General features: G+C 43.0%; 1 protein-coding gene across 1 annotated transcript in view; it reads left to right on the top strand.

The window, feature by feature from the left end:
* The first annotated feature begins 152 nt into the window (after positions 1-152).
* SLC1A7 (solute carrier family 1 member 7) overlaps positions 153-23,352 on the top strand; it is a 96,800-nt gene continuing 73,600 nt past the window's right edge. The window contains exons 1-2 of the mRNA XM_050962442.1: positions 153-293; positions 1,593-1,672. Of these exons, the coding sequence (XP_050818399.1) occupies positions 153-293; positions 1,593-1,672 (221 nt within the window). The remainder of the gene's footprint in view (positions 294-1,592; positions 1,673-23,352) is intronic.

Here is a 23,352-nt window from a genome sequence, read left to right on the forward strand (position 1 = left end):
GCAGAGGAGTGACCTTGCAGGTCAGCTAAGCAGTCCTGGAAGTGCTTTGATCTGATCTATACAGAGCTAGAGCTGTCTATTCTAACAAGGGAAGCTAGTGAGGTCTCTCTCCATGGGAAGCTGGTTCTTCTCCAAAGAGCACTGAGGACAGCATGGCAGTGGCTTTTGATGCAATGCTGGCTCGGGTCAAGGATGTTTGTAAAAGAAATGGTTTGCTCATTCTGTCAGTACTGTCTGTCATAGTGGGATGTCTTCTTGGATTCTTCCTCAGGACCAGGCGGCTCTCTCAGCAGGTCAGTAACAAATGAGCATGACACTGGGCAGAAAATGTCAGTTATGTAACGAAATAGGAGATAAAACAACCTATGGAACTTCAAGGATGGGTATTTTACGATAAAAATTAATTTGTTAATGTGTTAGTACTTTGATAAGAGCCTACCTTGTTTTCTTTGGGTCCTTCCATAAATTTTATATCCAATATATGTTGATAAACTGTCATTAAGACACTGCAAGTCTACTTAAGAAGCACATTGTAATGTTGTAAGTATGAATAAAAATACGGACTTCTTCTGAAACTGAATGAAGTGCTGCATTGTACTGTATGGAAATGGTAACAGTGTAGCATGTTAACTGGTGTCAGAGTACATTCTATTTGAATTTGTATTAGAACATGTATTTCCTATTAAAACACTAGGGAACTTTTTATGATTAGCATATCCAGAGTTACAGATATTTATTTCACACAGGGTATATTTTATAAGAACTGAAATGGGATGTCCTATTAATAAAAGCACAAGTTATTACATTCACCAGGGATTTCTCTTCAAATACACCTCTACTAATCTGTTTGTAGGTGCTCAATTTTTCCTATTCAGAATAGCCTGACAGACCAGACAGGCAGTGACAAATGCATTGCTGAACATGTTTTCCCCCAAGAATATAAATTTTAATATTTAAACAAGTTATGGTACTTCAAAAATATGTGATCATTAAACCAGTTTTGTCATCTTCTGCTGCTGGCCTTGCGTTGAAAATCTTCTACATCCAAACAGTAGCTTCATGCACATAGAGTGAAATGTGCAAAATGCAGAATAGATTATGCAGCGAAAACCATTAATAGTGGCCCATAAAGAGTCTATTTATTTAATTTTTGACTGCTTTGGCACGCAGGTGCACAATGCAATTTGATTAATATGGAGAAACCATCGAAGGGGATAGAGATTTTACTGATCATTAGGACATGTGTTTGTGGCAAATGAATTATCACTAGCACCTATTTCATTGTACAGTTAAGGCAGAATTGTTTTTTGTTTTTTAAATCCACAATATTTCACGGTGTCCCTGAGTGAAGCAAGGTTTATTTTATTTTCTCCTGAATCCGAACACATTACATAGCCTTAGTCATTTAAAAAAAATTCCCCAACTTCTTCCATCTGTACCACTTGAGATGATATGCAGTAGTTGCAAGTAATATAAACTGATTGTACAATTTTATGAGGTCATTCAGTTTTACCAGCAGCTGTAAGGTGCTTTATGAAGAAAGACAATCTTACACATCAAAACCATCAACATATCTCTCCATATATTTGTAGGAAATTAGTTATTTCCAGTTCCCTGGGGAGTTATTGATGAGGATGCTGAAAATGTTGATTCTACCACTGGTTGTCTCAAGGTAAGTGAGTGTGACAATTTGCTCAAAATAATAGATCTAGTGCCCTAAATGAGGCAACAAAACACTTTTTCATTGTAACTAAGTTGTTGTGTAAGTGCAAAGACTATTGTAGACAGTGCTGTAATGCATTAATATTTGTGATGTATTTATGAACATGGTTAGAAAAACATGGCTTCAGCTGAAGAGAGTTCTGGATCAATAGGAATATTCTGCCAGAATAACTCACAGAAATATTGTTTGCTTACAAACTACCTTTTGAAATTAATTTATATTTTTCATTTTTAAAAAATGATTTTTTATTGAAACTAAACAAATTAGCATGAATCAGCCACCATACTATAAACTAAATCTAATCTGTTGAAAGAATGTAAGTTGCAAGTCATATAAAACACCACAATTAATTTACAGTTCTTTGCCATATTTTGAGAGAGAGACTTGCGGTAGTATGATGAATAATGAAAGTCACTAAGATGTTGGTCACTAAATTAGCATGTGTTTTGTATTAACTTCAACTGGAGATATGGGTGCTCTGAAAATCAGGTTCATAATGCTTTGAAAAAAGCATTATATAGACTAGATTATGTGCTCAAAATATTACCTCTGTCTCTTTCCAAGAGTTCATGAAATACAAATGTATGGTGTCTAATGTCCTGCCTGCATAGTGGTGTTTATTCCAGATCACTTTTAAACTCACTCAAATAAAAAATGACTTTATTGGAGACTTTTTGTTTATTGAGAGAAAACTGTAAAGTAGGTATGAAATCTCAACAGCGGTATTTGCCAAACCTTGCTCTGAGCCTGTCAGTCAGACGTACTAAGAGAAATGACAAACGTAATAAGGAGGAATGGGATTCCAAACTGAAAACATTTTTTTTAACCATTGGAATGTACATTTGTTTTCACAAAGAAGACTAGAGCAGCTTATCCACAGCTGAGAAGAAAGTTAATGTTAATTTGTCTCTTAGTTTGTATGCGCTGTATACTTCCAATGTTAGCAGAGCAGTATTATGTAAGCTCACATAGCTTTTACCTCCGAGGAATTACTAATCAGTAAAGGCAAGTGTAAACTAACATGCATTATATGGAAAATAGCATGCCTGATGAACTTGCAGCTTAATTAATCCCTTCTGGAAACAATACCATAACTAATTTTATATAGCGCCTTTGCCAAACTTGGCAAAATTCAACTTTTTAAAATAATTTCAATGGATAATATCCATGTTTATTTTAAGCACCTTTTTCTATATTTATTTAAGTTTTCACAGTTGAGAGAAGTTATGTGGGGCGGGGGGTCAGACATTAGAGAGTCAGACAGTAATTATTTAATGAGAGTAGACGTGATTCAAAAAAATTAAAGTTTTATAACTGTTAAAACCCAAATTGTCACCATCATGTCAAAATATACAAAATAAATATTCTTAAACCAAACTTTAATTAGTTCTCAAGCAGTATTTTTTGTTACTTTGCCCATCTGTAAATTTGGATTATTACCCAATTATCAATGGAAATATTTTTTGTTGTTTTGTGTGTGTAAACTGTCCCACTGTGTAGGAAAGATAGGAAGTATGGCAAGAGACCACCCTGGCTTAACCAGGAGATCTTCTATGATCTAAAACTCAAAAAAGAGTCCTACAAAAAGTGGAAACTCAGTCAAATTACAAAGGATGAATATAAACAAATAACACAAGTATATAGAGACAAAATTAGAAAAGCCAAGGCACAAAACAAGATCAAACTAGCTAGGGACATAAAAGGAAACAAGAATACATTCTACAAACACATTAGAAGCAAGAGGAACACCCAGGACAGAGTAGGCCTGTTACTCAATGAGGGGGGAAAGACAATAACAGAAAATGTGGAAATGGCAGAGGTGCTTAATGACCTCTTTGTTTTGGTTTTCACCAAGAAGGCTGGTGGCAATTGGACGTCTAACATAGTGAATGCCAGTGAAAATGAGGTAGGATCAGATCTAAAATAAGGAAAGAACAAGTCAAAAATTACTTAAATTAGATATCTTCAAATCACCAGGGCCTGATGAAATGCATCTTAAAATACTCAAGGAGCTGACAGAGGAAATATCTGAGCCATTAGCAATCATCTCTGAAAAGTCATGGAAGATGGAAGACATTCCAGAAGACTGGAAAAGGGCAAATATAGTGCCCATCTAGAAAAAGGAAAATAAGGACAACCCGGGGAATTACAGACCAGTCAGCTTAACTTCTGTTCCCAGAAAGATAATGTAGCAAATAATTAAGCAATCAGTTTGCAAACACCTAGACAATAAGATGATAAATAACAGTCAGCATGGATTTGTCAAGAACAAATCATGTCAAACCAACCTGATAACTTTCTTTGACAGGGTAACAAGCCTTGTGAATAGTGGGGAAGCAGTAAATGTGGTAGATCTTGACTTTAGTAAGGCTTTTGATACTGTCTCATATAACCTTCTCATAAAAAAACTAGGGAAATAAAACCTATATGGAGTTACTACAAAGTGAATGCATAACTGGTTGGAAACTCATTCCCAGAGAGTAGTTACCAGTGGTTCACAGTGTAATAACCTTAGTCCCAGATTTGGACCTTAGCGTCCAAAATATGGGGGTTAGCATGAAAACCTCCAAGCTTAGTTACCAGCTTGGACCTGGTACCTGCTGCCACCACCCAAAAAATTAGAGAGTTTTGGGGCACTCTGGTCCGCCTGAAAAACCTTCCCTGGGACCCCAAGACCCAAATCCCTTGAGTCTCACAACAAAGGGAAATAATCCTTTTTCCCTTCCCCCCTCCAGATGCTCCTGGAGAGATACACAGACACAAGCTCTGTGAAACTACACAGAGTGACTCCCCCTCTCTGCTTCCAGTCCTGGAAACAAAAAGTACTTTCCTCTTCACCCAGAGGGAATGCAAAATCAGGCTAACAAATCCAACACACAGATCTCCCCTATTTCTTCCTCCCACCAATTCCCTGGTGAGTACAGACTCAATTTCCCTGAAGTAAAGAAAAACTCCAACAGGTTTTAAAAGAAAGCTTTATATAAAAAGAAAGAAAAATACATACAAATATTCTCTCTGTATTAAGATGATACAACACAGGGTCAATTGCTTCAAAGAATATTGAATAAACAGCCTTATTCAAAAAGAATACAAATCAAAGCACTCCAGCACTTATATTCATGCAAATACCAAAGAAAAGAAACCATATAACTTACTATCTGATCTCTTTGTTCTTACACTTAGAAACAGAAGATTAGAAAGTAGAACTACTTCTCCAAAGCTCAGAGAAAGCAGGCAGCCAGAAAAACAAAGACAAAGACACTCAATTCCCTCCACCCAAAGTTGAAAAAATCCGGTTTCCTGATTGGTCCTCTGGTCAGGTGCTTCAGGTGAAAGAGACATTAACCCTTAGCTATCTGTTTATGACACGCCCCCCAAATTGCAGACAGTGGGGAAGCTCACTGGCGGCGATTTCCTTCTAGAACTTGAAAATAAACAGATTAATACAACACATACACCTTTACATATACTCCTAAGTATATAACTAACAGACTTCTACATTTTAAGAACACTTTTTAACTACTGAATTCTGGGAAACTCTCACGGGAGAGTGCATCAGCAACTGTATTAGAAGCTCCTGTGATGTGTTGAATTTCAAAATCAAAATCTTGGAGAGCTAAACTCCAACGAAGAAGTTTCTTGTTGTTCCCCTTGGCAGTATGAAGCCACTTTAGTGCAGCATGGTCAGTTTGTAGTTGGAACCGCCGTCCCCAAACATATGGGTGTAGCTTTTCCAGGGCGTACACAATGGCATAGCATTCCTTTTCACTGACTGACCAGTGACTTTCCCTCTCAGACAGTTTCTTGCTGAGAAACACGACAGGATGGAAGTTGTGATCTGTTGCTTCCTGCATGAGCACTGCTCCTATATCACGCTCAGATGCATCCGTGGTTACTAGGAATGGCTTGTCAAAGTCCGGGGCCCTGAGCACAGGGTCAGACATGAGCGTTGCCTTAAGTTGGGTAAAGGCCTTTTGACACTCATCAGTCCACTTAACTGCATTTGGCTGGGTTTTTTTTGTCAGGTCGGTCAATGGGGCAGCGATTTGGCTGTAGTGTGGTACAAATCGCCTGTAGTATCCGGCCAAGCCTAAGAAGGATTGGACCTGCTTCTTTGACTTTGGGACAGGCCACTTTTGGATAGCATCCACCTTGGCCTGTAGGGGGTTGATGGTTCCTCGACCCACCTGGTGCCCCAGGTAAGTCACTCTGTTTTGGCCTATTTGACACTTTTTGGCCTTAACAGTTAGTCCGGCCTGCCTGATGCGCTCAAAGACCTTTTCCAGGTGTAGTAGGTGTTCGGGCCAGGAGTCTGAAAAAATGGCCACATCATCGAGGTAGGCAACTGCAAATTCTCCCAGTCCAGCTAGTAGACCATCTACCAGCCTCTGGAAGGTGGCGGGTGCATTTCGAAGGCCGAAAGGAAGGACATTGAATTCATACACCCCCGCATGGGTGACGAATGCTGACCTCTCCTTGGCAGGTTCATCTAGTGGTACTTGCCAGTACCCCTTGGTTAAGTCTATTGTAGAGATGAACTGGGCACGTCCCAACTTCTCCAATAGCTCATCGGTGTGTGGCATTGGATAGTTGTCCGGACGAGTTACAGCATTTAGCTTACGGTAGTCCACGCAAAAGTGTATTTCCCCATCTGGTTTGGGAACCAGAACCACTGGAGATGCCCATGCACTGGTAGATGAGCGGATTATACCCATCTGTAGCATGTTCTGGATCTCCCGTTCTATAGCAGCTTGGGCATGAGGAGACACTCGGTAGGGTGGGGTTCTGATTGGGTGAGCATTACCTGTATCAATGGAGTGGTATGCCCGTTCAGTCCGTCCTGGGGTGGCTGAGAACAATGGGGCGAAGCTAGTGCACAGCTCCTTGATTTGTTGCCGCTGCAGACGTTCCAGGGTGGTTGAGAGGTTGACCTCTTCCACGCCACCGTCTTTTTTCCCGTCGTAGTAGACACCGTCAGGCCACTCAGCATCATCTCCCTGGACTGTAAACTGACAAACCTGTAAATCTCTGGAATAGAAAGGCTTGAGAGAATTAACATGGTACACTTTAGGCTTTAGGGAGGAATTGGGAAATGCTATGAGGTAGTTTACAGCTCCCAGGCGCTCTTGGACCGTGAATGGCCCTTCCCATGATGCTTCCATCTTATGGGCCTGTTGCGCCTTCAAGACCATAACCTGGTCTCCTACCTTGAAGGAACGTTCTCTGGCATGTCTGTCATACCAGGCCTTTTGCTCTTCTTGAGCATCCTTTAGGTTCTCTCTAGCAAGGGCTAAAGAGTGTCGGAGGGTGCTTTGTAGGTTGCTTACAAAGTCCAGAATGTTAGTTCCTGGAGAAGGTGTAAACCCCTCCCATTGCTGCTTCACCAACTGTAATGGCCCCTTAACCTCGTGACCATACACCAGTTCAAATGGTGAAAACCCTAAACTGGGATGTGGTACAGCCCTGTAGGCAAACAGCAACTGCTGCAACACTAGGTCCCAATTATTGGAGAATTCGTTGATGAATTTTCGTATCATGGCCCCCAAAGTTCCATTGAACCTTTCCACCAGGCCATTGGTTTGATGGTGGTATGGGGTGGCAACCAAGTGATTTACCCCATGAGTTTCCCACAGTTTTTCCATGGTCCCTGCCAGGAAATTAGACCCTGAATCTGTAAGGATGTCAGAGGGCCAACCTACCCTGGCAAAGATGTCTGTTAGGGCCAGGCACACAGTGTTAGCCCTGGTGTTGCCTAGAGCGACTGCTTCTGGCCATCGGGTAGCAAAGTCCACTAAAGTCAGTACGTACTGCTTTCCTCTGGGCGTCTTTTTTGGGAAAGGGCCCAGAATATCCACAGCTACTCGCTGAAATGGGACCTCAATTATGGGGAGTGGCTGGAGAGGGGCCTTGACCTGGTCTTGAGGCTTTCCCACTCTTTGGCATACCTCACAAGACCGGACATACTTGGCAACATCCTTGCCCATCCCCTCCCAGTGGAAGGACTTCCCCAACCGGTCCTTGGTTCTGTTCACCCCAGCATGGCCACTGGGATGATCATGGGCTAAGCTTAAGAGCTTCCCCCGGTACTTAGTTGGAACCACCAACTGTTTTTGCGGCTGCCATTCTTCCCGGTGTCCACCAGAAAGAATTTCCTTGTATAAAAGTCCTTGGTCTATAACAAACCGGGATCGATTAGAAGAGCTGAGAGGCGGTGGGGTGCTCCGTGCCGCCGCCCAAGCTTTCTGAAGGCTGTCATCTGCTTCCTGCTCAGTCTGGAACTGTTCCCTTGAGTCTGGGGTCACCAGTTCTTCCTCAGACTGTGGACTTGGGCTTGGTCCCTCTGGAAGCGATGTAGGTGATGGGGTTGTTTCCGTTGCTGGTGAACCGCTCTCCGCTGGTGCACCTGAGGGTATTTCAGGCTCTGGCTGAGCCTTTTGGGTATGGCTGTCTGTTGCTTCTGCCAGTTTTGGCTCGCTGGCGCCCTCTGGCGTTGAGTTTGAAGATGGGGTTGCACTTGCTGGTGCTGGTTGCTGTTCCAGTTCCGGGCCTGGGACTGGAGGTGCTGTGGCTGTTTCAGTGGTTGGCATGGAATCCAGGTCCACTACCTCTGTCTGGGTCTCTGGTAACCCAGACGGGGCCTCTGTGGACGGCTCAGGAACAGGAATGGGTCTGGAAGCTTGCCTGGTTTGGCTACGTGTAACCATTCCCACTCTCTTGGCCCGCCTCACCTGGTTGGCCAAGTCTTCCCCCAGTAGCATGGGGATAGGATAATTGTCATAGACTGCAAAAGTCCACATTCCTGACCAGCCTTTGTACTGGACAGGCAGTTGAGCTGTAGGCAAGTCTACAGCTTGTGACATGAAGGGGTAAATTGTAACTTTGGCCTTTGGGTTGATGAATTTGGGGTCAACGAAGGATTGGTGGATAGCTGACACTTGTGCCCCCGTGTCTCTCCACGCAGTAACCTTCTTTCCGCCCACTCTCAAATTTTCCCTTCGCTCCAAGGGTATTTGAGAGGCATCCGGGCCTGGGGATCTTTGGTGTGATGGTGGTGTAATGAATTGCACTCGCATGGTGTTCTTGGGACAGTTGGCCTTGATATGTCCCAGTTCATTACACTTAAAGCATCTTCCATCTGATGGGTCACTGGGCCGAGGTGAGTTACTGGAGACTGGTGAGGTTGAAGGGTAGGGTATCTGTGGCTTTACTTGGGTGGTATGTGGGGTCTTTGGCTGTCCTCGGTTGTAGGGTTTATGGTCTGTGTGCCCCCTGGGGTAATCGTTCCCCTTGACAGTAGCTTTCTTGCTTTCTGCCAGTTCCATCCATTTGGCTCCAATCTCCCCCGCCTCAGCGATATCTTTGGGATTTCCATCTTGTATGTACCGTGTGATGTCTTCAGGAACACCATCCAAGAACTGCTCCATTTGTATGAGGAGGTTTAGTTCTTCCAAGGTTTTAATGTTGTTTCCTGTTATCCAGGCCTCATAGTTTTTTGCAATGTAGTAGGCGTGTTTGGGAAATGACACCTCTGGTTTCCACTTTTGGGTTCTGAAGCGCCGACGGGCATGATCTGGGGTTATCCCCATCCTGTATCTGGCCTTGGTTTGAAAAAGTTTATAGTCATTCATTTGCTGCTTAGGCATTTCAGCTGCCACCTCTGCTAAAGGTCCACTGAGCTGTGACCTCAATTCTACCATGTACTGGTCTTCGGGAATGCTGTACCCAAGACAGGCTCTTTCAAAATTTTCCAAGAAGGCCTCGGTGTCATCACCTGCCTTGTAGGTGGGAAATTTCCGGTGCTGTGGAGCAATAATGGGCGCCGGGTTGTTAGGGTTGGCTGGCACATGCAGCCCAGCTTTTGCCAACTCCAGTTCATGTTTTCTCTGTTTTTCCTTCTCTTCATTCTCTTTTTGTTGTTTTTCCATTTCTCGGCGGTGGGCCACCTCTTCTTCTTCTAGTTTTCTTTTGTGTGCTGCCTCTCTTTCTCTCTCTCTTATTTCCATCTCTGTTTGTTTTATTTCCAGTTGTCGCCTGTGTTCAGCTTCTTTGAATTGCTCTTCGGCCTCAATTTTTGCCTTAGAAGTCATGATTCCTGTTTTCTTGTGTTGGGGTGCCCTCCGGTGTTTATCTTCTGAACTGCAGGTTCTGTTGCCTCCTGAAGTCTGCCTAGCAACAGTGCTTTTTTCCTATTCTCTCTCTAGCTAATGTTCAATGAAGGGAAACCAGAAAAACCACTTTATTTGCATGCATATAAGTGCTGGTACTTGCCTCCTAATGGGAGGGCTATTGCATGACAAAAGACCCTCAACAGTCTCTTAATGGCTTCTCGCTTAACATGCAAGCCACAAACTGCCAGAGAGAGCAGAAAAAAAAATTCTCTTTGGTTCCCTTTTAAAACCAACTGTTTCTCTCTGCTAAAAAGCCCTTAGCAGAGAAAAGAAAAATATAATATTCCTACTGGCTTCTGGATTCTGTCTATATCCCACCAGCTGCCACTCATGTAATAACCTTAGTCCCAGATTTGGACCTTAGCGTCCAAAATATGGGGGTTAGCATGAAAACCTCCAAACTTAGTTACCAGCTTGGACCTGGTACCTGCTGCCACCACCCAAAAAATTAGAGAGTTTTGGGGCACTCTGGTCCGCCTGAAAAACCTTCCCTGGGACCCCAAGACCCAAATCCCTTGAGTCTCACAACAAAGGGAAATAATCCTTTTTCCCTTCCCCCCTCCAGATGCTCCTGGAGAGATACACAGACACAAGCTCTGTGAAACTACACAGAGTGACTCCCCCTCTCTGCTTCCAGTCCTGGAAACAAAAAGTACTTTCCTCTTCACCCAGAGGGAATGCAAAATCAGGCTAACAAATCCAACACACAGATCTCCCCTATTTCTTCCTCCCACCAATTCCCTGGTGAGTACAGACTCAATTTCCCTGAAGTAAAGAAAAACTCCAACAGGTTTTAAAAGAAAGCTTTATATAAAAAGAAAGAAAAATACATACAAATATTCTCTCTGTATTAAGATGATACAACACAGGGTCAATTGCTTCAAAGAATATTGAATAAACAGCCTTATTCAAAAAGAATACAAATCAAAGCACTCCAGCACTTATATTCATGCAAATACCAAAGAAAAGAAACCATATAACTTACTATCTGATCTCTTTGTTCTTACACTTAGAAACAGAAGATTAGAAAGTAGAACTACTTCTCCAAAGCTCAGAGAAAGCAGGCAGCCAGAAAAACAAAGACAAAGACACTCAATTCCCTCCACCCAAAGTTGAAAAAATCCGGTTTCCTGATTGGTCCTCTGGTCAGGTGCTTCAGGTGAAAGAGACATTAACCCTTAGCTATCTGTTTATGACACACAGTCATGCTGGAAGGGCATAACAAGTGGGATCCCGCAGGGATCGGTCCTGGGTCTAGTTCTGTTCAATATCTTCATCAATGATTTAGATAATGGCATAGAGGGTACACTTACAAAGTTTGCAGATGATACCAAGCAGGGAGGGGTTGCAAGTGCTTTGGAGAATAGGATTAAAATTCAAAATGATCTTTACAAACTGGAGAAACGGTCTGAAGTAAATAGGATGAAATTCAATACGGACTAATGCAAAGTACACGACTTAGGAAGGAATGATCAGTTGCACACATACAAAATGGGAAATGACTGCCTAGGAAGCAGTACTGCGGAAAGGGATCTGGGGGTCATAGTGGATCACAAGCTAAATATGAGTCAACAGTGCAATCCTGTTGCAAAAAAAGCGAACATTATTCTGGGATGTATTAGCAGCAGTATTGTAAGCAAGATATGAGAAGTAATTCTTCTGCTGTACTCCGTGCTGATTAGGCCTGAACTGGAGTATTGTGTCCAGTTCTGTGCGCCACGTTTCAGGAAAGATGTGGACAAATTGGAGAAAGTCCAGAGAGGAGCAACAAAAATGATTAAAGGTCTAGAAAACATGACCTATGAGGGAAGATTGAAAAAACTGGGTTTGTTTAGTCTGGAGAAGAAAAGACTGAGAGGCGACAAGACAACAGTTTTCAAGCACATAAAAGGTGTTACAAAGAGGAGGGAGAAAAATTGTTCTCCTTAGCCTCTGAGGATAGGACAAGAAGCGATGGATTTAAATTGTAGCAAAGGAGGTTTATGCTGGACATTAGAAAAAACTTCCTAACTGTCAGGGTGGTTAAGCACTGGAATAAAGTGCCCAGGGAGGTTGTGGAATCTCTGTCATTGAGGATTTTTAAGATCACGTTGGAACAAACACCTGTCAGGGACGGTCTAGACAATACTTAGTCCTGCTTTGAGTGCAGGGAACTGGACTAGATGACCTCTCAAGGTCCCTTCCAGTTCTATGATTCTATGGTACAAAATATGTAGACATGATAGTTGGTCACACTGGTGGGGGAGTGGCATTGTATGTGAAAGAAAGCATAGAGTCAAATACAGTAAAAATCTTAAATGAATCAAACAATACCATAGAATCTCTATGGATAGAAATTCCATGCTTGAATAAGATTATGTCAGTAGGAACATAGTGATGACCACCTGACCAGGATGCTGACTATGATTGTGAAATAGGGAGATTAAAAAGAGGCCACAAAAACAGAAAACCCAATAATAAAGAGGGATTTCAACTATCCACATATTAACTGGGAACATGTCACCTCAGGATGGGATGCAGACATAAAATTTCTAGAAAAGAAACCCACCACAGTAGCATTTAACTTCAAAAAGGAGAACTACACAAAAATGAGGAAGCTATTTAAACAGAAATTAAAAGGAACAGTCACAAGCTGCATGGACACTTTTTAAAAACACTATGACAAAGGCTCAAACTAACTGTATACCCAAAATAAAAAACAGAGGACAAAAAAAAATGCCATCATGGCAAAACAACACAGTAAAAGAGGCAGTTAGAAACAAAAAGACATCCTTTAAAAATTGGAAGTTAAATCCTACTGAGGAAAATAGAATGGAGCATAAATTCTCACAAGTCAAGTGTAAAAGTATAATTAGGGAGGCCAAAAAAGAGGAGCAATAGTAAAAGACACAACAAAAATTGCTGTTAGCTTTTAAGTACAGCAGAAGCAGAAAGCCTGCCAAACAATCAGTGGGGCCACTGGACAATTGAGGTGCGAAAGCCCGTTGCAGAGAAGCTAAATGAATTCTTTGCATTGGTCTTCACTGCAGAGGATGTGAGGGAGATTCCCACACCTGAGCCGTTCTTTTTAGGTGACAGATATGAGGAACTGTCCTGAAGTGACATGTCAATAGAGGATGATTTCGAACAAATTGATAAACAGAAATAAGTCCCCAGGACCAGACAGTATTTGCCCAAGTGTTCTGAAGAAATTTAAATATGAAACCGCAGAGCTACTAACTGTGGTACGTAACCTATGACTTAGCCTCTGTACCATAGGACTGGCAGATAACTAATGTGAGGCCAATTTTTTAAAAGGCTCCAGAGGTGATCCTGGCAATTACAGGCCAATAAGCTACACTCCAGTACCAGGTAAATTGGCTGAAACCATAGTAAAAAACAGAATGATCAGACACATAGATGAACACAATATGTTGGGGGTAGAGTCAACGTGGCTTTTGTAAAGGGAAATCATGCCTCACCAGTACATTAGAATTCTTTGAGGGGGTCAAGAAACTTGTGGACAAGGGTAATCCAGTAGAAGTTGTGTACTTGGACTTTCAAAAAGCCATTGGCAAGATCCCCACCAGAGTCTCTTAAACAAAGTAAAGGGTCATGGGATAAGAGGAAAGGTTCTTTATGGATCAGTAACTGGTTAAAAGACAGGAAACAAAGGGTTGGAATAAACATCCAGTTTTCACAGTGGAGAGAGGTAAATAGCAGAATCTGTACTAGGTCTGATAAATACAAAGTAATACACATTGGAAAACATAATCCCAACTATACATACAAAATGATGGGGTCTAAATTAGCTGTTACCATTCAAGAAAGAGATCTTGGATAGTTCTCTGAAAACACCTATTAAATGTGCAGTAGCAGTAAAAAAAAATAACAATGTCAAGAACCATTGGGAAAGAGATAGATAGTAAGACAGACAACATCATATTGCCACTGTATAAATCCACGGTACACCCACACCTTGTATACTGCATTCAGTTCTGATCACTCCATCTCAAAAAAGATATATTAGAACGGGAAAGAAGTACAGAGGGCAACAAAAATGACTGGGGTATGGAACTGCTTGTATATAATGGGAGATATAGACGTCTAGGACTGTTCAGTTTGGAAAAGAAAGGACTGAGGAGAGATATGACAGAGGTCTACAATATCGTGAATGATGTAGAGAAAGTGAATAAAGTGTTACCCCTTCACATAACACAGGAATCAGGGATCACCCAATGAAATTAATAGGCAGCAGATTTAAAACAAACATAAGGAAGTCCTTCGCACAGTGCACACCCTTGTGGTTGCCAGGGGATATTATGGAGGCAAAAGTATAACTGGGTTAAAAAAAGAATTAGATCAGTTCATGGATGATAGATCTGTCAATGGCTATTAGCCAAGATGGTCAGAGATGCAACCCCATGCTCTGGGTATCCTTAAACCTCTGACTGATAGAAGCTGGGAATGGATGATAGGGGGTAGATCACTTGATAAATTGCCCTGTTCTGTTCACTCCCCCCGAAACAGCTAGCACTAATCACATTTTGGAAGAGAGGATACTGGGCTAGGTGAACTATTCATCTGACCCAGTACGGCCATTCGTATGTTCTTGTGTGTGGTGATAGCGACATTTACCAACATTTATTGATAAAAATCTAATCCTTCCAAGCCTACTCACATACATACATGCTATCGCATTTTCCCCCATAGCAAATATAATTATATCACACATTTATAGTAAGTATGTTCCACTGTGATTTCGTATTGTTCTATATTGTGCTCCTAAACAGTAAACTCTTTTGGACAGGTAACCTGTAATTTGTTTGGCATAGCTCTCCTGCTGTACAAATGCTTTAATAATAACAGTAGACATAATGGCCCAGATCCTTAGTTATGGTTGCAAAATGCACAGCACAGCTCAGGAGAGGGGTACAAAGCTGACCTTTGCACTCCTGCAGTTCTGGGCCTGTGTGCCAGTGCAGCTCCCTGGCATAATGTAGAACGGCCTTTCATCTGCTCTAAGTCATTCTATATGCCAGTGGCCCCAAAGGGCTGATATAACAGCCAAAGATTAGTAGGATATATGAAAAAAACTCTGCCATGTTCCCTACACTGACAGCAGTAGAGTGGGGACATGTAGGAGCTACTATACTAACACCCCACCTTCACTTGTTTTTACAAATATAAGTAATTACAGAAATATAATTAAATTCCTGTAAAACTGTACATTTTTATAACAATATTTCTCATGCATATATTTAAGAAAATCAGCAAGTTAAGGCATATGCTCTCTTTTTTTAAACAATTTACATATACATTTAAAATTAATCTATTTCTTTGTGAATATGGAGCATCTTCAGCCTGCACTATAGAAGCAATATTGTTTGAGTTATATGTTAAAGTCCATAGTTTATCCAGGTGGGGTTGGGTGAGGGAGTGGATTGCTTAGAGGGACCGGTAATTGGGCTACAGAGCCTTTCACCTCTGGGTCACTAATTCAAATCCAGCCTATGTCAAAAGTGACCAAAAGTTTTTATTATCCAATGCCTGTTCAGTAGCTAATGTAATAAGAGATGGTGATCTCAATGCAGTGGATAGGTACACACATAACAAAGGATACCACTTCTATTGGCACCCTTTGTTGAGAACATCATCAAAGAGGCTCTCCTGAATAGACATGGAGACCAAACTACCCTTGCACCTCTAGAGATGATCCCACAGGTCTGGATTGAGGCACATTGGCAGGGCAATGTGGAGAAGCTTGAACTAATAATGCCCATGCAATACCTGTTCTGAGGTTAAAGAGAAAATCACTGTCTTCAGGTGTACGTTTAAACCAGTACCTCTCACAAGCACTGAACTTTTGCACACACACAAAGTAACTTTTTAAAGAAAGAGGTGGAGCCTGGAGAAGGGAGAATTAATAGAAATATGCAGAATTCAAAAACAAGCAAGCAAATCCCGATGCACAGAAAATGAGCTAAACTATGTGTTTCCTTTGTTTTTATTAATCTCCCATCAATGTAGCAATGTCTCATTCACTCTTTCTAAAGCTGTAATAAGATCACTGTATTCAATCAATGATAACATTTACAAGGGAAAACAGTACTATACAATATCAAGAATGTTAAGAAAGAGACTTGCACCTGAAGATATGGGGAAAATGTTACTTGATTATTAAAATAATTAAGTTAAGATTAAGATACAATATTTCACAAACTATATTAGATCTCAAAAGTCTGAGTAAATTGAGATTGCAAGACAGTAATGTATGAAGGGACAAATAATTGCAAAGGCATTTTCTGGAATGGCCTGAAATCAAGAAAATTTGGGGCTAAAAATCTTATAAATAATTTATAGTAGTATTCATAAAGGAAATCCTCCTATGTCTGTTAGACTATGGGCCTAATCTGGCTGTCACTGAAATTGTCACGGAGCATGACTGGGCTTTATATGATTCAGCAGATGGCTCAAAACTAAGAAAAAAAATCCCTCCAGAAATATCCAATAGATTAACAGCTGAAGCTTAGTATGAGGGGTGGCTGTGTTAGTCTGGATCTGTAAAAAGTGACAAAGAGTCCTGTGGCACCTTATAGACTAACAGAAGTATTGGAGCATGAGCTTTTGTGGGTGAATACCCACTTCGTCAGATGCTTGTTAGTCACAAAGACCATTATTTTAAGACATTGGAAGGACATGTCAAGACTTTCTGACAAGCAATTGCCAGGCATGAGACGGTAATACATGGTCTGAAAGAATTTGCAGTTTGTTCTTGACATACTCAGTTGTGAATTGCCACAAGACCAGATGTTAGACACTGGTGAATGTTGCTGTAGTTGTCTACTGTGCTGTACACTGTGTGCGTACATATACACATAGGGCACTGAGTTAAAAACCTTTTTATTTTCTTAAAGAGAAAAAGGAACGGGAATATTAAGTGACCAGGAAAAGCAGATTGTAACAGACAACTGATTTGAGCCAGATCTTGGAATTCAGTAACCCCAAACCTGGACTGTGCTCTGGCCCTTTACACCACTCTACCAAGTGGATCCACCCACTGAATTTGGGCCATGGAGGATATTCTGCAATAGAGGATCTATCTCCCTTCCTCAGTTCTTATTCAGCCAAAACTTCCACTGACTTCTGTTCTTTGGGCCAGGGGCTGTCTGTTACTTTGTGTTTGTAGAGCCGCTAGCATAATAGGGCTTGATCCTGATTGAAATCTTTGAGTGCTATCACAATGCAAGTAATAATAATAATTATTATTATTAATAGTACAAAATATATGTACTATTTACTATTTATATGCAAAATATTACAGTAAAAATCTTGGGGCCAGTCTCTGATTCAGATAAGCACACGCATACATGGCTGTAATTGAGATGAATGGGAAATGTGAATGTTTATGAGACCCCTAATATGTTTAAGAAATATGGGCCCAGATCAGCTATGCTAATTTACACAAGCTGAGTATCTGACTCAGTGTTTAAATTTACCAAGAAACTATTACAGTATAAATAAGTAGCCCCTTGACCTGTTTAGTTCTGTACTACACTGCTTCCCCCAGCAGATGGCTCTGTTCTAGAAGCCTATGTACATTTCTAATTGCTAGCTAGACAACATGAATGTTCACACTCATTCAGATGCATTAAAAACACATTTCAATAAGATCTTTTAGGGCATTTTTTAATGCTATGCCAGTACTACCTCCGTGCCTACCCAGAAGACAAGAAAAAGTCTCATCTCTCTGAATTGACTTAAATATGAGATATCTTTTTAGGGCTAGATCATAGTTAACTCATGCGATTAACTCAAAAAATGAATCGCAATTTAAAAGAATTATTTGCGATTAATCGCAGTTTTAATTGCATTGTTAAACAATAGAATACCAATTGAAATTTATAAAATATTTTGGATGTTCTCCTACATTTTCATATATATTGTATTCTGTATTGTAACTGAAATCAAAGTGTATATTTTTGATTATAAATATTTGCACTGTAAAAATTATAAAAGAAATAGTATTTTTCTGTTCACCTCATACAGGTACTGTACTGCAATCTCTGTCATGAAAATGCAACTTACAAATGTAGATTTTTTTTGTTACATAACTGCACTCAAAAACAAAACAATGTAAAACTTCAGAGCCTACAAGTTCACTCAGTCCGACTTCTTTTTCAGCCAGTCACTAAGAGACAAACAAGTTTGTTTACATTTACAGGAGATAATACTGCCCTCTTCTTATTTACAATGTCACCAGAAAGTGAGAACAGGCATTTGCTTGGCACTTTTGTAGCCGACATTGCAAGGTATTTACGTGCCAGATATGCTAAACCGAAGTCTTAAAAGAGCAACACTCTGATTCGGAAACTACAGAACCCGAACCACCAAAAAAGAAAAACAATCTTCTGCTGGTGGTATCTGACTCAGATAATGAAAATGAACATGCGTCGGTCCGTACTGCTTTGGACTGTTATTGAGCAGAACCCGTCATCAGCATGGATCCATGTCCCCTGGAATGGTGGTTGAAGCATGAAGGGACATATAAATCTTTAGTGTATCTGGTACGTAAATATCTTGTGATGCCGGCTACAACAGACCCATGCAAACACCTGTTCTCACTTTCAGGTGACATTGTAAACAAGGAGCGGGCAGCATTATCTCCTACAAATGTAAACAAACTTGTTCGTCTGAGCGACTGGCTGAAACAAGAAGTAGGACTGAGTGGACTTCGGCCTCTAAAATTTTACACTGTTTTATTTGTAATGCAATTTTTTTTGTACATAATTCTACATTTGTTAGTTCAATTTCCATGATAAAGTGATTGCACTACAGTACTTGTATTAGGTAAATTGAAAAATACTTTTTTCTTGTTTTTTTACAGTGCAAATACTTGCAATAAAAATAAATATAAAGTGAGCAATGTACACTTTGTATTCTGTATTGTAATTGAAATCAATATATTTGAGAACATAGAAAACATCCAAAATATTTAAATAAACGGTATTCTATTAATGTTTAACAGTGTGATTAATTTTTTTTATCGCTTCACATCCCTAATATTTTTTAATTCTTTGACTTTTTTCCCTCCCACACAGCTAATGTTCCCTGGATGAATGGATAGTTTGGAATGATATAGGAATCATTTTCAGATTTTCTCATTAATAACTGACATGTTTAATTAAGCCGGATTTACAGCAGACACCTCTGTGTCCCGTAGATACCTTAAATGCTGCCCTTATAAATGAGGGGAAAAGACAGTTACTCACCTTTGTAACTGTTGTTCTTCGAGATGTGTTGCTCATATCCATTCCAATTAGGTGTGCGCGCACCGCGTGCATGTTCATCGGAAGATTTTTACCCTAGCAACACTCAGTGGGTCGGCTGGGTCGCCCCCTAGAGTGGCGCCGCCATGGCGCCAGATATATACCCCTGCTGACCCAACGGCCCTTCAGTTCCTTCTTGCCAGCTACTCTGACAGAGGGGAAGGAGGACGGGTTTGGAATGGATATGAGCAACACATCTCGAAGAACAACAGTTACAAAGGTGAGTAACCATCTTTTCTTCTTCGAGTGCTTTCTCATATCGATTCCAATTAGGTGACTCCCAAGCCTTACCTAGGCGGTAGGATTGGAGTGACATGTCGCAGAATGTAGAACTGCTGATCCAAATGCCGTGTCATCTCTGGACCGTTGAATCAAAGCGTAATGTGAGGCAAAGGTGTGGACCGAGGACCAGGTAGCTGCGCGACATATCTTCTGGATGGGTACATGAGCCAGGAAGGCCGCAGATGAAGCCTGAGCCCTGGTAGAATGTGCAGTGAGGTGGCTCAAGGGAACATGAGCCAAGTCATAACAAGTACGGATGCATGCCATCACCCAAGATGAGATCCTCTGGGAGGAGTCAGGTAGACCCTTCATTCGGTCTGCCACCGTGATGAAGAGTTGGGGCGTTTTACGAAAGGGTTTTGACCGCTCGATATAAAATGTGAGCGCTCTACAGACGACTAGGGAGTGCAATTGTTGTTCCCGTCGTGATGAGTGTGGCTTCGGGAAGAAGACCGGAAGGAAGATATCCTGGTTGATATGAAAGGCCGATACCACTTTAGGGAGGAAAGCTGGGTGTGGTCGCAACTGCACTTTGTCCTTGTGAAACACAGTATACGGTGGGTCCACCATGAGAGCCCTAAGCTCGGAGACTCGTCTGGCCGATGTAATGGCTACGAGGAAAGCTGTCTTCCAGGACAGGTATAATAGCGAGCAGGTTGCTAACGGCTCGAAAGAGGCAGACATAAGTCTAGTTAGAACCAGGCTGAGGTCCCAGGTTGGGGCGGGATGGTGTACTTGAGGGTATAGGTGGTCCAAGCCCTTGAGGAACCTAGAAACCATAGGGTGTGAGAACATGAAGTGGCCACTTTCCCCTGGGTGGAAGGTAGAGATGGCCACCAAGTGCACCCTCAATGATGATACCGCTAGGCCCTGTTGTTTGAGAGACCAGAGGTAGTCCAAGATGGTGGGGATTGAGACCTTGGTGGGAGTAACATTATGTGTTTCGCACCAGCATGAGAAACGCTTCCACTTGGCCAGATACGTTGACCAAGTGGAAGGTTTCCTGCTACCCAGGAGTACTTGTTGTACTGAGGCAGAGCAACGTAACTCAGACTGGCTTAACCACGCAGCAGCCATGCCGTGAGGTGAAGTCTGCCGTGGTCCTGAGTTATGAGGTCTGAGCAAAGAGGCAGGGTAATTGGGTTGGCTATCGACAGGTCGAGCAGCATGGTGTACCAGTGCTGCCTGGGCCACGCTGGAGCGATCATGATCAAGCGAGCTCTGTTCCTGCGGAGCTTTATCAGGACCCTGTGAACCAGCAGGAACGGTGGAAAGGCGTAAAGCAGTTGGCTCGTCCACGGCATCAGGAAAGCGTCCAAGATCGAGCCCGAGGAGAGGCTTTGGAAGGAGCAGAACATCTGGCATTTTCTTTTCTCGCGGGAAGCGAAGAGGTCTATACAGGAAAAGCCCCACTTCCGGAAAACAGAATGAATCACGTCTGGACGAATCGACCACTCGTGAGACAGGAAGGATTTGCTGAGTTGATCCGCCAGAGTGCTCCGAACCCCTAGGAGAGAAGACGCTACCAGGTCTATCGAGTGGGCTATACAGAAGTCCCAGAGCTGGATGGCTTCCTAACAAAGGGAGGTGGACCGTGTCCCTCCCTGCTTGTTTATGTAATACATGGCCGTTGTGTTGTCTGTGAACACTGAGACACAACGGCCTTGCAAATGCTGTTGAAACGCCTGGCACACAAGGCGGACTGCTCTCAGCTCTCGGACACTGATGTGCAAGGCCAGCTCCTGAGATGACCAAAGGACTTGAATGCGAAGATGGCCAAGGTGAGCTCCCCAGCCAAGAGATGACGTGTCCGTTGTCAGGGACATAGAAGGCTGAGGCGGATGGAACGGCATCCCTGCACACACCAGGGAGGGTGTCAACCACCAGTCGAGGGAGCCTAGGATGCTCGGGGGAATTGTGACTATCATGTCTATGGTGTCTCTGCCTGGGTGGTATACCGAGGTGAGCCAAGATTGGAGAGGACGGAGGCATAGCCTGGCATGTTTGGTCACAAATGTGCAGGCAGCCATGTGACCCAGGAGACCGAGACAAGTGCGAGCCGAAGTTGTCGGGAAGTTCTGTGGGCCTCGGATAATTGTTACCATCACCTGAAATCGAGGCTGTGGTAAGCAGGCTCTGGCGAGATTGGAGTCCAGGATGGCCCCAATGAAGTCTATCCTCTAGGTGGGAACCAGAGTGGATTTCTCTGTACTGATCATCAGGCCTAGACTCATGAATAGGTCCTTGACGATGTCCACCTGATGGGTGACTTGTGCCTCGGAGGTCCCTCGAATGAGCCAATCGTTGAGATATGGAAAAATGTGTATCCAACGGTGGCGGAGGGAGGAGGCGACTACAGCCATGCACTTTGCGAATACTCTTGGGGCTGTAGAGAGGCCGAATGGAAGGACCATAAACTGGAAATGTTGACGGTTGGCTACAAACTAGAGGTACTGTCTGTGTGGAGGATAAATGGCGATGTGAAAATACGCATCCTTCACATCGAGGATGGCATACCAGTCTCCAGGATCCAGAGATGGGATGATGGTCCCCAGGGATACCATGCGGAACTTCAACTTTATCATGAACTTGTTGAGTTCTCGCAGGTCTAGGATAGGTCTGAGACCTCCCTTCGCCTTGGGGATTAGGAAAGAGTGGGAGTAGAACCCCTTGCCCCTTTCATCCTTTGGTACCTCCTCTATGGCTCCCATGGCAAGGAGTGTCCGCACCTCTTGTAAGAGGAGTTGCTCATGAGAGGGGTTCCTGAAGAGGGACGAAGATGGGGGATGGAAAGGGGGAGGCAAAATAAACTGGAGGTGGTACCCAAGTTCCGCCATGCGTAGGACCCAATGATCCGAAGTTAGCTGGGACCACGCAGGGAGGAAAAATGAGAGGCGGTTGTAAAAGGGAGGGAAAGGATCCTGGAAAGTAACTGGTACGCCGTCCTCGGGTGCACCTTCAAAAGTTTGGCTTTGGCCCTGTAGGTGGCTTGGAGGGACCTTGATTTTGGCCCCCTTGGGGTCCTGACTGCCGTCTACGAACGGCTCGACTACACCTTCTGCCAAAGTCCTGCCTCTGTCTAGGCAGAGGGTAAGGGCGGTGAGGCTGGGGGCGGAAAGGCCGGCGCTGAGTCACCGGCGTGTGCATTCTGAGAGAGCGCATAATGACCCTGTTGTCCTTCAGGCTTTGCAGCCTAGGGTCAGTCTTTTCAGAAAAGAGGCCTCGACCGTCAAAGGGCAAGTCCTGTATGGTATGCTGTAGTTCTGGCAGGAGGCCTGACACCTGAGGCCATGAAATGCGTCTCATGGCAACTCCCGAGGCCAGAGTCCTGGCTGCGGAGTCTGCTGCATCCAGCGAGGCCTGGAGGGAAGTCCTCACCACTTTTTTCCCCTCTTCCAAGAGGGCAGAAAACTCTTGACGGGAGTCTTGAGGGACTAACTCCATGAACTTGCCCACTGCCACCCAGGTGTTGTAGTTGTAGCAGCTAAGCAGGGCTTGCTGGTTTGTCACCCGGAGTTGGAGGGCCCCTGCAGAGTATACCTTACAGCCCAGTAAGTCCATGCGCCTAGCCTCCTTCGATTTTGGAGCCGGAACTTGCTGGCCATGGCATTCCATCTCATTGACAGACTCTACAACAAGGGAGCAGGATTGACGTACAGGTCCTCGTACCCCTTAGAGGGCACCATGTACTTGCGCTCAACTCCCTTGGCAGTGGGTGGAATAGAGGCTGGAGACTGCCAGATGGTATCAGCATTGGCCTGGATCGTCCAGATGAATGGTATGGCCACTCTTGTGGGGGCGTCAACCAACAGACTCCACCACCGGGTCCTCTATCTCCGGTACCTCCTCTACCTGGAGATTCATATTGAGT

This window comes from Gopherus flavomarginatus, chromosome 7 (genome assembly GCF_025201925.1).
Source record: "Gopherus flavomarginatus isolate rGopFla2 chromosome 7, rGopFla2.mat.asm, whole genome shotgun sequence".
Classification (NCBI taxonomy): domain Eukaryota; kingdom Metazoa; phylum Chordata; order Testudines; family Testudinidae; genus Gopherus; species Gopherus flavomarginatus.